The sequence below is a fragment of the Cucurbita pepo genome, chromosome 14 (genome assembly GCF_057944985.1).
Source record: "Cucurbita pepo subsp. pepo isolate OVF chromosome 14, ASM5794498v1, whole genome shotgun sequence".
In the NCBI taxonomy this organism is placed as follows: domain Eukaryota; kingdom Viridiplantae; phylum Streptophyta; class Magnoliopsida; order Cucurbitales; family Cucurbitaceae; genus Cucurbita; species Cucurbita pepo.
Window position 1 is genome coordinate 3,778,765 of NC_141811.1, and position 14,807 is coordinate 3,793,571.

Genomic DNA, 14,807 nt, shown 5'->3' on the forward strand with positions numbered 1-14,807 from the left:
CATCTGTACATCAGCTTTTATCTTCGTTCGTTCCTAACCTAGTATTATACTTAATGCCCGATGTTCACACTAACATGTAATGCGTGAGTAAATGTGAGATATAAATGAACTAAGACTGCATCTGTATGAGAGAAGGCTGACACATCGTCCGGTGTCTGGCTTTGATACCATTTGTAACGGCCCAGATTCACCGCTAGTCAATATTGTCATCTTTGGGCTTTCCCTATATTGTCTTCTTTGGGTTTTCCCTTTCGGGCTTACCCTCGAGGCCTTAAAATACGTGTGTCAAGGGAAGGTTTCCACACTCTTATAAATGGTGATTTGTTCTCCTCTCCAACCAATGTGGGACGTCACAAAACGTTAATGAAGAGCGTTGATTAGAAAATAAATAATTGCGACTCTATTTTGGTAGTATATCTAACACCAATGGAATGCTTTTGTTAAATAAACAGACAAAATAAATATCGACTAAAATTATAACACGATGTGACAGATTAACAGATAATGTTGATGAACAACTATATAAACCTTTCATCAATTCCTCATAAAAGAGAGAAAAAAAATCGTTGTGGAATTTAGGATGATGATCAAACACTTCCATGGGTCGTTCCGATTGAATTGGTAACAGCTACAACAACGATTGCTGTTGCAACGGAGCTTGAAGATTAAAACCTTGGATCACTTTCCCAGAAGAACGAAAGGAGAAGAGAAATTCATTCCAGAGCTTTTTGATGATCGATTTCTTGATAATAGGGGAAAGAAATGGATCCAGAACAAACGTTTATTCGAGTTCAAGAACGGTTTTCTCAGATTCTGACTCCCAAAGTCAGAGGCACTCTGGAGTATATGAACCTCTGTATAGCCATTACGTTGTTCTGCATTCTCGTGGTCATGCACGCGAACTACGTACATCAGGTTCTTCTCAACATTACGAGTTCTCTTGCAATTTGATTTATATGTTGTTTTTAGTTTTTGAGCTTTCTTATTCTGCAATGATTTTTGGTCGCGGGTTTTAGGGTTCATAAGTTGGTTAGGCTGGATTTATGAAGTTCTTGGTTGTTTTCGAATTGAGTCACACTGATTGTCTATATGTATTTCTTTAATCTAGTTCTGTTCTTCGGAAATGGTTGTTTCCGAATCCGTGGGATTGTGGCAGTTCAATTATGGGCGTTTCAGTTCTACAACCAGATTATGAGCTTCCTAATTCAAAATCTTAATTCTAAAAGACTGCTTTCTGAATCCATTTAGAAACTGTATAAAGAGAGCAAGATGTTGTAGTTTTGATCATAATCTGGTTGTAGTGCAGGCTTTCAGAATGGTTTGAATTTAATAGTCTCGGTTTCGAGTTGAGCAACGCTCAAATGAGTTTTGAATGTGATGAAAAGTACACACAACATTTTGAGTTGTGTGCTCCTGTCTAACATGTGTTTAACTGTACAGACTCAATTTTTTTGAGTTGAACTCTTTAGGTTGTAGGGCATGGTTTAGGCATATGATGAATGTATAGCATCTCTACCTCTCTGTTAATTTTTGTTTGGGGAATTTCTTGTTATGTATGAACTGCAGCTTAGTTCTTTAGTTTTTATGTTGTTTTAATTTAAGTTTTGTTCTTCCTGCATTCAAAGCCTGGTTGCTCAAGTGAGCTCTCTGGAGTTGAGACAACAGAAGCCCAACTTATTCAAATTAAGGTAAATACTGTCTCCATGCAGTAGAACTTTGAACTGATTGTTGCTTTTGGTGACCAATGTTTTTGGAGGGAGCAAGATTTCATGGACCAATGTTATCATTGCTTTTCTTCGATGGCTTTTGTTCGAGTAGAAATGAGATTTTCCAAGATTCATATAATTCTGTGGAAGTGTATAATCATTGGTTTAGTTGGTCCATACTAATCTATCCCATTCCGACTTCCCAAAGCCTCCGGTATTATATACAAAAAGAAACTTTAGATATTTCTTAGATTTATTATTTCTCATTCCTTCTTCTGTCTTAGTCTCTTTGAGGATGAGGTTTAAATTTCCTGTTCAGAAAATGCTCGCTTTTGCCAAAGTGAGCATAACTCATGAATAATTGATGCGTACTCCTTCCCTTGAGGTCGGAGTTCAAATCCGTGTACCCCAATTATTGTACTAAATAGAATTTTCATTTGTTGAAAATAATTTCGTATTTTGTGCCCAAGAAATTTCTTCTGGTTTTCTCCGAACTTCTGTGGGGTCTTTTTAACCAACTCTTGATCAGTAAATAAATATAAAAATTAGTTTACTCCTATTTAATTATGGGGGTTTTTAAAATAGAACATTTAGACTAGTCCTAGTAATTCTTTCCTGATCATGGTATATTTTCATGTTTGTTCCTTTTATTTCCCTCCTGGCTCACAAGAAGAGGCCAATATTATTAATATTATTACTATTATTATTTTTATTAGAAACAATTTGAGTGATGTATGAAACTTACAGAAAATGGGTAAGAAGAGTGGATTTACAATAAACATCTCAAAAGTTAGATATTCTTAGAGTCTGGACATTGGAATTAGATAATATTTTTGTTTATCAATAGAAAAAACCAGATTTACTTTTGATTATGATTGTCAATTTCGGAAACGCTCAAGTGTTCTACTTTATTTAGTTTATTCTCTTGGACTTATACTACTGATTATTTTGTTTGGTTTATAAATTTGTATTAATCTGCATCTAAACTTTTTTTTTCTTGCCTTTTAGCTTTCGTGCTTTCTTTCATCTACTTCAATAAGCTAAACTTGTGTAATTTTTGACAGATAACTACCGCAGGCCTGTGGTCACAAAATGACTCTGAACTTAATATTGAAGATGCCCCTGGTGGGGAAACTGTGAGAGAAAGTTTGGAGGTTGCAAATGATGAAGATGAGTTGACATTTTTGGCTGCCAAGTTTTGGTTAAATTGGTTTGATTCAGGTGTTAGAAGAGGTAAGTTGGCACCGAAGCTCTGGAAATCGGATACAGAGATTCTAGAACATCAAGCAGAAAGTACTGGTGTGGACCAATGCTCAAGAGCAGCAGCTGATGATACAGTCATTAAACTTGACAAAGAAGAGCTCCATATTAGTTTCCTAATATCAGTCGAGGAAACTTTTAAGGCAGCAATTGTTCAATTTGGTAGAAGGTGGAATCGACAAATTTTATTTATTTGTAGACATACAAAGCAGATCCTGACCAGCGTATGGAAGCTACCTGTGAGTAATTATTGATGCCATTGTTAGGAATCACGACTCTCCACAATGGTATGATATTGTCCACTTTGAGCATAAGCTCTCATGGCTTTGCTTTGGGCTTCTCCAAAAGGCCTCATACCAATGGAGATAGTATTCCTCGCTTATAAACCCATGATCTTCCACTAAATTAACCAATGTGGGACTCACTCCCAATAATCCTCAACAATCCTCCCCTCGAACAAAGTACACTATAAGTCTCCCCTGAGACTTATGAATCTCTCGAATAGCCTCCCCTTAATTGAGGCTCGACTCCTTTCTCTGGAGCCCTCGAACAAAGTACACCCTTTGTTCGACACTTTAGTCACTTTTGACTACACCTTCAAGGCTCACAATTCTTTGTTCGATATTTGAGGATTCTATTGACATGGTTAAGTTTAGGGCATGATCTGATGCCATGTTAGGAATCATGACTCTCCACAATGGTATGATATTGTCCACTTTGAGCATAAGCTCTCATGGCTTTGCTTTGGGCTTCTCCAAAAGGCCCCGTACCAATGGAGATAGTATTTCTCACTTATAAACCCATGATCTTCCACTAAATTAACCAATGTGGGATTCACTCCCAATAATCCTCAACAGCCATTACTTTAAATGCAAGGTTCAAGCATGCTCCTTTATTGGTTGAGTACTTACTTTTAGTTACAATATTTTATTGAGTTAGCTATTCTACTATTATTATTTAATGTATAGAAGCTCATAGAAGATCCTTTCTTTTCGTCTTAGATTTTTTTTTAATTAATTAATTATAATAATGGGGTTTCTTTTCCTGCTTTCCTCTTTTCTTTTCTTTTCTTTTTTTTTTTTTTTTTTTTTTTTTTTTTTTTTTTTTTTTTGTTCTAAACTTCTGAAGCCATTTTATGGGTTAACCCGAAAGGGGGATGATTTCTGGTGCGTGGTTGGTTCATTGGGCTCATGTCAGTTGAAACTTGGTGCTTAAGTGAAAAGGATCTAGCCCTCAGTTTATTGACCTTCAAATTCTTGGCCTTATTTCTGATGATGCTTGGGTCTAGAGTGAATAAGTTGTAATCTTTATTCCTTAGACTGTTGACCTTAGAGCTTTTAATACTCATAGTCAATATGTGTGATTCTTTTCAACTTTCAATTATGGCTTTCAGTCTTATCCTCCAAATTGCATGGTTCCCTTTCTGTTAACGAAATGTTTCTTATAAACAAGCTACTTTCGAACATGTTTGTTGCTTGCCTTATTGCTAGTGCAGAATGTTGCAGGGATAAATTTGAATCTTGATGTCTCCAAGTGGTGGCGCATTCTTCATCAGGACAGGCTCCAGTCAGCTGTTGGTAAATACGCTACGTTCTTTCTCCCCATGCATGTTTTCTTTTACGATGTGATGCCTTGTAATGCTTTTTTAATGTTGACGATGGTAACTTCCACCTTAGAAAGAAAGAGACATCTCCACATATTCAATTTTGCCCGAAGCTTATTTATTAGAGGTTTCCAAAAAGATCTTTTATGATGATGTCTTCCCAACGGGAATCCGAGATAGTTTATAGGGAGAAATTTAGAATGAAGTGGAAGCCTTCAGCCCTGCTATCAACATCTTCCTTGCTCACATTAATTCCAATCAGCAAAGTCTTTGAAAGATTTAAAGAAAGCCCCGATCCCAGTAAAATTAGACTCAGGATATCCCACCAGTTTTAAGCATTGATGACTCATCAGGGCATAAAATGATAGTGTCATCAGCGTAATGAAGTAGGGAGACTTCAACCTTGTTCCTCCCGACAATAAAGCCCTTAAGAATTTTTTTCTCAAGCCAAAGCTGAACTGAACGACTAAGCATATCTCCTATAATGTTAAGGAGGAAAGAAAATAAGGGATCTCCTTGCTGCAAGCCTCTTTTTGGATAATCTTCTATCTCACCCGGCTGTCAATCTGACGTGTTGTATCAATTAAAACCCTAAACTAATCCTTGTATCAATTTAAAAGAAGCTCAAAATCACATAAACAAAGTTCTTCTTTCTCCCAAAATCTCACCGAAGTAGCAAGAAAAAATTATCCGGTAATTCTTTCTAAATAAGTGGAGAAAAATAGAGTAAGACTAGAAGATGCAAAATCGTTCATATTATTGAAAAACCGCTACCATCTGTTTGATTCCAACACCTTCCTCTAATTTACATTAAGCCCTGCATGTAAAGAAGTCTTATACACACATGAAAGTTATACATTAACCATTTAAGAAAAAAGTTCTAACAAAGGATTGATTTACTTGTTAAAGTCTTGGGTTTTAGTTGATACAATTACTAGTTTGGGATTTTAAGTGATACAGCTCCAAAGTTTAGGTTGGAGTTGTTGCAGCTATTGCTGATGGTCTGTTTTGATATCTTTGATTTGTGTTTTACCCTTCAGTGCAATGGCTCGTGAGAAGAAGTAAAAGTTCTGAACCAACGTACTTATATACTAGGGAAAAGGTAATTTATTTATATTTTTCATCTATTATTGTTATTAACTGTTGCTAGATTGCTTCTGTTTTCTGATGTGAAAGTCTGTTTTTTTTACTTGAATTAATCTTGGTTTTTAGTATTTCAACTAAATGCTTTTCAAGTTGCTTTTATTCCCTTTTTTTTTTTTTTTTTTTTTTTTTTTTTTTTTTTTTTTTTTGCAATAAGGCGGTTCATATACTGCAGGGATTTTTTTTATTACCAGAAGGAGCTAAGTCTAGGCATAATATACAAACAATTAATATCAGTATGCCAGCTCAACATTCATGCTTTGGAAACAGGTATGTCTATTGATATGGTGAATCTACTTTTTGTATGTGAACGTTATGTTTGTTGATTACGGTAGAAAATTTTAGTTTGTGTTCCCAGAGAACAAGTTTAGATTTTTACCTCATTTGTATTATAAGGTATTTTATTTGCTCCTTCTGACGTAAGAGAAGGGAAACTAGATTTGAGGATGATTTGGTAGCCTCCCACTCTAGAAACTAAGATGATACTAAAAAGCAAAGATCCCAAGTTTGTGGCTTTGCCAACATGGCCAGTAGGGGAACAATATCTTCACCACTGGAATGAGGGATATCGACTAACGTTAAAAAACTTTTGGTAGCGAACTAACAAATTTGTGGCTTTTTGTAACTACACCGTTGAGGGAAGACTCGGAGGGATAAATTTGGATTTTTTTTTTATTCTTCTGACATAATCTTTCGTTTAGTTCATAGTTTTACTTGTACTTTTGTTTGTCTTAGCAAATTTTTGTTTCTTTCACGAACTAATTGAAAATCTTACCAGGTTTGATGTGAATTTTAAAATAAAATTGTATCATTGTTGTTGTCATCTTTGTCACAATCACAATAATAATGATAATAATGATTATTGTTGGCAGATGGCAGAAACTTCTCATAAACAGATTTGTTGGGTATGATACTATCTTGATGAATAGTTTACTGACGTTTCCCGGTCAAGGTAATAACACTATTTATCTGTAACTAATGTTCTGATGGAAAGTGTTACAAGTGTGCATTGCATGTGTTTTACTTGAAATCACTTGGTTTTCTTCCTCTTCTGCATCTTTAATTGGCATTTTATAGACTTATTAGAATTACAGTGAGTGATTGATTTCGTGCACAGACTAATCCTTCAGCTACAAAATCTTTGTTTAATCTCGAGGGATTTTTTAGAACTGTTTATCATTTTATTTAGAAGTTACTTTGACTCGTTTTTAACCTTAAATGAGCACCAACCTTACATAATTCAATGTTCAAGATTAATATCTTCTTCCTTATAGATTAAAATTTTGAATCCTCACCTCACATATGCAGTTCCATTAAAAAAAGAAAAAGGAAAGGAAAATTGTTGATGAGTGCATAACTTTAGTTCATTTTCATGAAACAAATTCTCAATTTATGGAATTGCTTGAAACTCGTCTGCACTAACCTTTTCTCCTATTTTGATGTCTCTGTACATTTGTTTGATATGAAGAATCTCTATTGTATTGTTTTCCATTAGGAGGATGAATAGCTTTATTTACATCTTCAGCTAAGTTTAGATTTGTTTTAGGCTATCTTTACAATTACCAAACGAAGGAGTTTTACAATCTTAGCTATGCATTTGAGCCACCAGAGGGCCCTGCCAGATTTGGAGGTTCGTTGATTGATCCTTTTTTTACTGCATTGATATGGCCCTTTAATATTATGATGTTATTAACTGGTGAAGGATTATGTTTATTCTCTATCATCTGCATGTTTTTGTTGTTTTTATGAATTTAATAAGTAGAGTTTAGGTCTGATATAGCGTTGTTTTTAAGAATTTATGACCATACAACCAAACCATTAAAAGGGTCAAGTCTGTTCCCAACTTGATTAGTTTAAATTTTGACGAGTCCACTCTGCTACTAGGAACTTCTTCTAGTCTTTTTAAAATGTTTATTCTCTATCATTCTCCATGTGTTTGTGTGAAGATGTCTTTTTTTTTTGGGGGGGCTTATATTTTGCATGACTTTGTACATTCTTTTATTTATCTCGATGAAAACTCGATTTCTTACCAAAAAAAAAAAAAAAAAGGGTTGTCTTGACAAGTTTCTTTTCTCACATCTGTTTCCATTCAGACTACTTCGTAACCAAGTGTGGTGTGCTCATGATGGCACTTTTCGTTTTCTTCACTACCACTATGTCAGTGTCATTTACATTGAGGGAGACACAGACTCGCATGTTGAAGTTTACAGGTTCCTTTCTTTCGTTTGCTTTATGAAAGCATGATTTTTAGAAAAGTTTTGTTTCCTTGTGAAAAAGAAAATAAATGGTTTATTATTATTACTATTTTTCTTTTTCTCTTTTTTTTTAACAAAAAAAACTTTACAAGTTCCTTAATATTCTTTTTCCACAAGAGACCTTGTACTGCATTGTAGCTTCATGCGCGGCATGCTCTAATGGATTTCTACCGTTTATTTAGGGAGATGGCCCCTTTGTCCTGTCTACTGCCCGCCTTTGGGCCTCAATATGTTTAAACTGTAACATTGGTTTCCATGGAAAGTATGATGGTAGACTGATAGTTACCATAGACTGCTAGACATACATTAAGGAGTTAGTATACTTTCTCATCTCATGGTTCCTCATGCATGCCCACTAACTATATATATTTACATTACAAACTAGAGACTAAATGTTGCTACTCCTTGGAATTTCCAACATAGGGATTTTGTAGGTAGCGTCATTAGAAATGATGGCGTTTGGTAAATCTTTTGGTAAAAAACTAGGGTATATCAAAATTTTCTTTGATTGCCTGTAATCAAATGATTGATCGAGTGGAATTCTGCATCCAACGAATCATCACATCTTAAATATTTCTTTTAGACAAGAATTTTCATATCAGTCTCTGGCTTCTAAGATATCTGGGCCATCTGCACTGTCAATGGACATCTCCATTCCTACATATAGAGTAGAAAGGCTGAGTTAATTATCTTGAAATATAATGGAGTACGACTTGTTTTTAATTACTGCAGTGCAGCTTCAACACCACGCTCAGCATCAACTCCCAACGTTTCAGTTGATATTTGTGCATGTAATCGAGTCACTTGTCTTTGTTCCAGTAAGCACTCCAGATTGTTGCTTTACTCCTGATATTTATGCTTGCTTATACTTCTAGTATTTTTTTTTTTTTTTCTTTTACTATTTGGTGGTACATACGGAGGATTTTCTTGTTAATAATCTATTGCTTCTTTTCCAGATTATGATCGGTATTCTATTTTTCCTGTTCGAGTTTTATGACGATCAGCTCTTGGCTTTCATGGTCTTGATCCTGGTGTGGTTAAGTGAATTATTTACAATAATTAGGTCGCTCTCTCTCTCTCTATATCTATCTATCTATCTATCTATTTATCTCTATCTCTCACACACACTATATCTCGTGGAATGACAACTGATGAAACCAATTTATCTATTCGCGTTTGAATAATTGATGAATATTATTCCCCCACCCCTCAAAACAATAAAAAAAAAATTCTGCTTTAGAGCTTATAGTCGAATCATGGATACGTTTAGCTGTGCACAATACATTTATCACTTAAATCTGTAGCTCTTACGTAATCTGATGTCTTTGTTTGCCTTGCCTGCAGTGTGCGGACTCCAATATCAATGAAGTTTTTCCCCCGCTTTTTTTTGCTCTACTTTCTGGTTTTTCATATTTATTTCTTCTCGTATGCATATGGTATGCCACTTATCTTTTCAACAATTGTGGGCTTATATTAGAGCTGTGGTTAACCAGATCCTAAATTTCATTTTCACAAAATTTACAGGTTTTTCATATTTGGCTCTTTCTACTACTGCAGCCTTTATGCAGCATTTGATTCTATACTTTTGGAACCGCTTTGAGGTGCACTATTTCCATCTTCATTTAATAGTATCAGTTTCTTTATAAGATTTCAAAAATAACTCATGTTTTATTACAACTGTTTAAGTTCTCAAAGTCAGTATGGTCTTGTTATATTACTTCTCTTGCACACTTTTATATGTTCATGTGATGTTGGTTAAGACTGTTGCTAGCAGATACTAAACAGGAAATAGCCTTTGTTGGTTTGTGGAATTGGATCTGTTGTGTGAGATCCCACATCGGTTGGGGAGGAGAACGAAATATTCTTTATATGGGTGTGGAAACCTCTCCCTAGCATACGCGTTTTAAAAATCTTGAGGGGAAGCCCAAAAGCACAGTATCTGTTAGCGGTGGGCTTGGGCTTGGGCTGTTACAAATGGTATCAGAGCCAGACACCAGACGATGTGCCAGCGAAGAGGCTGAGCCCCGAAGGTGGGTGGACACGAGACAGTATGCCAGCGAAGACGCTGGGCCCCAAAGGGGGTGGATTGTGAGATCTCACATCAGTTGGGGAGGAGAACCAAGCATTCTTTATAACGGTATGAAAACCTCTCCCTAGTAGACTCGTTTTAAAAACCTTGGAGGGAAGCTCAAAGATGACTATATCTGCTAGCGGAGGGCTTGGGCCGTTAATGTTATATGCAGGGTTTCTGGACATGACTTTAGAGAATGATATTAAGAGTTAACCCATTTACAACGGCATCTACTTGGCTTCTTTTTGTGATGCCTTGTCACTCTTTGTCATATGATCATCCAATTGCTGATACCAGTAACGTCCAATACAGGTACCGGCTTTGCAGAGGTTCATGCAAAACAGACGATCACAAATACATCAACATCCAGACTTCCATATTACCTCTTCTACCAGGAATCCTAATGCACTAAATACATATCCAAACTCCGGACCTGATTTGAGACCCACATCTGTAACCGGAGAAGTTTCCCGTCCCTGGGAGCAAACCGAAAATGGTAGCCTTGACAGAGCCCACAACAGGATTCAAATTCCAGGACAGCATGAACTTGGGCAACCGAGGAATGCAAGTTCTTTTAGTTCTATGCTGTTTCGGATCCTAGCAGGAGGGGCTACTTCTGAAGGAATGAACTCATTGCGTTCAATATTCCGAGATGCATGGAACAATGGGAATCTGAATGTTCGATAATATTGGATTTTCGTGATTGAAAATCCACAGGTGTTGTTGATACTCCCCAAATAGTGTAAGTTTTTTTTTGTATATAACAATGAAAAAAATGTACTTCATACCATTTAATCTACAGAGAAATATCTACTCCGAGATGTCACCTTCAGTCCAATTGTTTTAAATCCGTTTAAACAAGAGTTCTCCGCCCCCAACAAATTAAGTGGACATTTTTAAGTGTGGTATTGTCGATCTTTATCAAACTTCGTATAGTTATTTTGAAATGGTATGTTTTTATCCATTTAATTTGAAAAACAGACATTTTATAAAAATATATTATTCGAGAGGAATTCAAAACTCTAAACTCTCAAATAACATTTGAACGTCCTATCTTCCTTTTATTACAATATTTCTGAACAAATTTTTAGATAACATCCCTAAGAGTTTTATTATTGATGATAGTGACGATATGGATGATAGTGACGATATTGTTGATAGTGACGATATTGATGATAGTGACAATATCGACCGTGACCTTGATACGGATGTGCCGCTAAGACGGCCGACGTTACCCAGAAAACAATAGAATTTTAAGGAAAAAGAAAAAAGAAAAAGACAACAATCATCCAAAAGTCTTTAAATGTTCATGTTCATCATTTCCTTGTGTTCTTTAAGAATGAGAATCCAATTTCCCCACTATCATTATAATATTATATATTCATCCTTATCAAATCCAATGCCAACGACTTCCCCTTTTTACTTTCCACGAACGACCAAGAAAATGGAAGAAGACGACGAAAAGAAACCACCTTCCCAGCCACCACTACCACCAACTCCAAAATCGCCTAACCCCTCTCTCTCTCCTCTCTCTCTCTCTCTCTCTCTCTCTCTCTCTCTTCATCATCTTCTTCTTCAACACTTTTTTTCAGATTTTTCTTCGAAACCCACCTCAAATTCAAAATACCCAGTAAAGAATTCCATACAAAAAGGGTAAATGATGAGAGTTTTCATTAGTTTTCTCCTCTGTTTACTCTCTGTAACTTGTGCAGCCACTCCAATCACCAACCCCATTTGCCCATTGGACCTTAACTATGTCCTTAGAATCCCATGGACCGCCACCGATTGCCGGAACCCCTTCTTCCAGACCACTGCCAAATCTGCCATGAATGATACCTCCAAGTTCCATTGTTGTCAAACCCTCTTGTCCTTATTTGGAATCGCTTTGGCTCAACACCTCAAAGAAACTTCCCATTTCAACCTCCCAGACCTCGCAACCTCCAATTCTTGTCTTCTTGATTACCAATCCAAACTCTCCTCTCTCTCCCTTCCTGCCAACCTTGTTTCCCATTGCTTTGATCCCTTACAATTTGTGATATCAGCTAATGTCTGTGCTGGTATTCAAACCACTCGTGATTGGGTTTCAAAACTTGGCCAGAACTCGCCTCTTGATTCTGGGTGTCGGTCGAATCTTGTTGGTTCTGGTTGTGATGCTTGTGTGGCTGCTGGTTTCAAAGTTCAAGCTATTTTGACAGGAATTGATGGTAATAAATCTCATTCCATGGATTGCTTTTACTTTGCCGTTCTTTATGCTGCTGCCATTGTGAATGAATCTGGCCCTGAAGGCGACAGTGCTTTAGATTGCATTTTTAATCTTCAATTGAGTACTCAAAAGGGTTCAAAAAGTAAGCATTCTTCTCTAGTTTATGGCCTTACTGCTGCTGCTGTAGGACTTTTAGTCGTTCTTGTTCTATTGGGAATAGGATTTTGGTTGTACAAAAGCAAACAATTGGCTAAGAAGTCTAGCTTGGAGCTGGATGAACAAGGGTCTAGACCACATGCCAGGCCAAACACTGGATCAATTTGGTTCAAAGTTCATGAGCTTGAGAAGGCAACTGATAACTTTTCTTCAAAGAATTTCATTGGCAGAGGTGGGTTTGGTTTAGTTTACAAAGGGAGATTACCTGATGGAAGCATGGTGGCTGTAAAGAAAGTAATTGAATCAGATTTTCAAGGCAATGCAGAGTTCTGCAATGAAGTTGAAATTATCAGTAATCTAAAGCACAGGAATCTTGTTCCACTTAGGGGCTGCTGCGTGGTTGATGAGGGTTTTGACGAGAGTTCAAGTGAGAGATACCTTGTTTATGATTACATGCCAAATGGAAATCTTGATGATTATTTGTTCCCTATACCATTTGATCAAGATGGAACTGTGAAGAACTCATTGACATGGCCTCAAAGGAAGAACATTATCTTGGATGTGGCAAAAGGCTTAGCTTATCTGCACTATGGAGTGAAGCCTGCAATATATCACAGAGATATCAAGGCGACAAACATATTGTTAGATGCAGATATGAGAGCGAAAGTTGCAGATTTCGGGCTTGCCAAACAGAGTAGGGAAGGACAGTCGCATCTAACGACTCGAGTTGCAGGAACTCACGGGTATTTAGCTCCTGAATACGCGTTTTATGGACAACTAACTGAGAAGAGCGATGTTTATAGCTTTGGAGTGGTTGTTTTGGAGATAATGTGTGGGAGAAAAGCTCTTGATTTTTCTTTGGCGTCGTCGCCACGTGCGTTCCTGATCACGGATTGGGCTTGGTCGTTGGTGAAAGGTGGAAAGATAGGGGAAACTTTAGATCCTTGTCTTGTGAAAGATGGAGATTGTTCTAATTCAAATCCAAAAGGCATAATGGAGAGGTTTGTTGCGGTTGGAATTTTGTGTTCTCATGTGATGGTGGCTTTGAGGCCTACCATTATGGATGCTCTGAAAATGTTGGAAGGAGACAGTGAAGTTCCTCAAATTTCTGATCGGCCAGTGCCTTATGGGCATCCTTCATTTGTTGGTGATGGCAGCAACTTCAGCATATCACGACATTAAGCAGACCTCAAATTCCGTGAGATCTCACATCGGTTGGGGGAGGGGACAAAGCATTCCTCGTAACAGTGTGGAAACCTCTCCCTAGTAGATGCGTTTTAAAACCGTGAGGCTGACGGAAATACGTAACAAGCCGAAATGGACAAAATATCTGCTAGTAGTGGGCTTGGGGCTATTACAAAAGGTATCAAAGCCAGACATTGGGCGGTGTGCCGTGAGGATGCTAGCACCCAAGGGGATGGATTGTGAGAACCCACATCGGTTGGAGAGGGGAACGAAGCATTGTTTATAAGAGTGTGGAAACCTCTCCCTAGTAGGCGCGTTTTAAAATTGTGAGGCTAACGAGCAATACGTAACGGACAATATCTGCTAGTGGTGGGCTTGAGGTTGTTACAAATGGTATCAGAGCCAGACACCGAGTTGAGTGCTAACAAGGACACCAGCCCTCAAGGGGAGTGGATTACGAGATCCCACATCGGTTGGAGAAGGGAACGGAACATTGTTTATAAGAGTGAGGCTAACGATGATACGTAATAGGCTGAAACAAACAACATCTACTAACGGTAGGTTTGAAACCTGTTACAACCTGTTTGGAGATGTATCAGACAGGCTTGTTGTAGTTTCTTCACTCTAAACAGGGAACTGAATATCCATAGATATGTCAGATACATTCTTAGTTTCTCTGAGAAAGAAGTTTGGTTTCAAGTTAGCCATGCTCCTGATGGTTCTCAAGTCCAAGCTGTTGGATTTCTTTTCTTTGAACATAACAGGAACTCCAAAGACCTGCCTATTCGAAGCACGACTGCTTTAAAGTTGAAAAACAACAGTAAAGTCTTGTTGCAAATGCTTTTTAAGCATTATTTTGCAACAATTGGAGGTGTGGACCATAATGGACGACCTCTTTCAAGAAGAGAAGACTTGAAAAGATCAACTTTCAAACATTATTTTGAGCTGTTCTCTGTCCTGATAGACTACATGATTGTCATTAATCTCATCATTTAGTGCACCAACAAAAGATGATGCCACACCAACCAACCAAACCAAAAAGCATTTTATGACCTTCAAACGTTCTCTCAAGGACCGTTTGATTTAAGGTTTTCCTCGATATCCATGAGTACAAGATTGTTGGAATCAAATAGCTGTGGCTGGTTCTACACGAAAATGTTGTCAAATTTTCATAAGAATAAGTAAAGTTCGTGTGAGATTAATATGATAAATCTTACATAAGAAG

General features: G+C 37.1%; 1 protein-coding gene and 1 pseudogene across 2 annotated transcripts; both read left to right on the forward strand.

The window, feature by feature from the left end:
* The first annotated feature begins 529 nt into the window (after nucleotides 1-529).
* LOC111810384 (membralin-like protein At1g60995) lies at nucleotides 530-10,864 on the forward strand. Of its 2 annotated transcripts, XM_087117410.1 has the most exons (14): nucleotides 531-915; nucleotides 1,626-1,688; nucleotides 2,771-3,205; nucleotides 4,462-4,543; nucleotides 5,610-5,671; nucleotides 5,888-5,982; nucleotides 6,585-6,664; nucleotides 7,259-7,342; nucleotides 7,806-7,922; nucleotides 8,700-8,785; nucleotides 8,924-9,030; nucleotides 9,312-9,403; nucleotides 9,492-9,568; nucleotides 10,351-10,864. In XM_087117410.1, exons 1-14 carry the CDS (start codon nucleotides 763-765, stop codon nucleotides 10,723-10,725), a joined length of 1,908 nt encoding a protein of 635 aa, XP_086973536.1. In that variant the 5' UTR covers nucleotides 531-762; the 3' UTR covers nucleotides 10,726-10,864. The 2 variants fall into 2 exon arrangements, with proteins under 2 accessions (XP_086973537.1, XP_086973536.1); XM_087117411.1 differs by lacking the exon at nucleotides 7,806-7,922 and having other exon boundaries at nucleotides 530-915.
* Nucleotides 10,865-11,417: 553 nt separating this feature from the next.
* Nucleotides 11,418-14,793, forward strand: LOC111810123 (putative receptor-like protein kinase At1g11050 pseudogene; annotated as a pseudogene).
* Nucleotides 14,794-14,807: the final 14 nt, after the last annotated feature.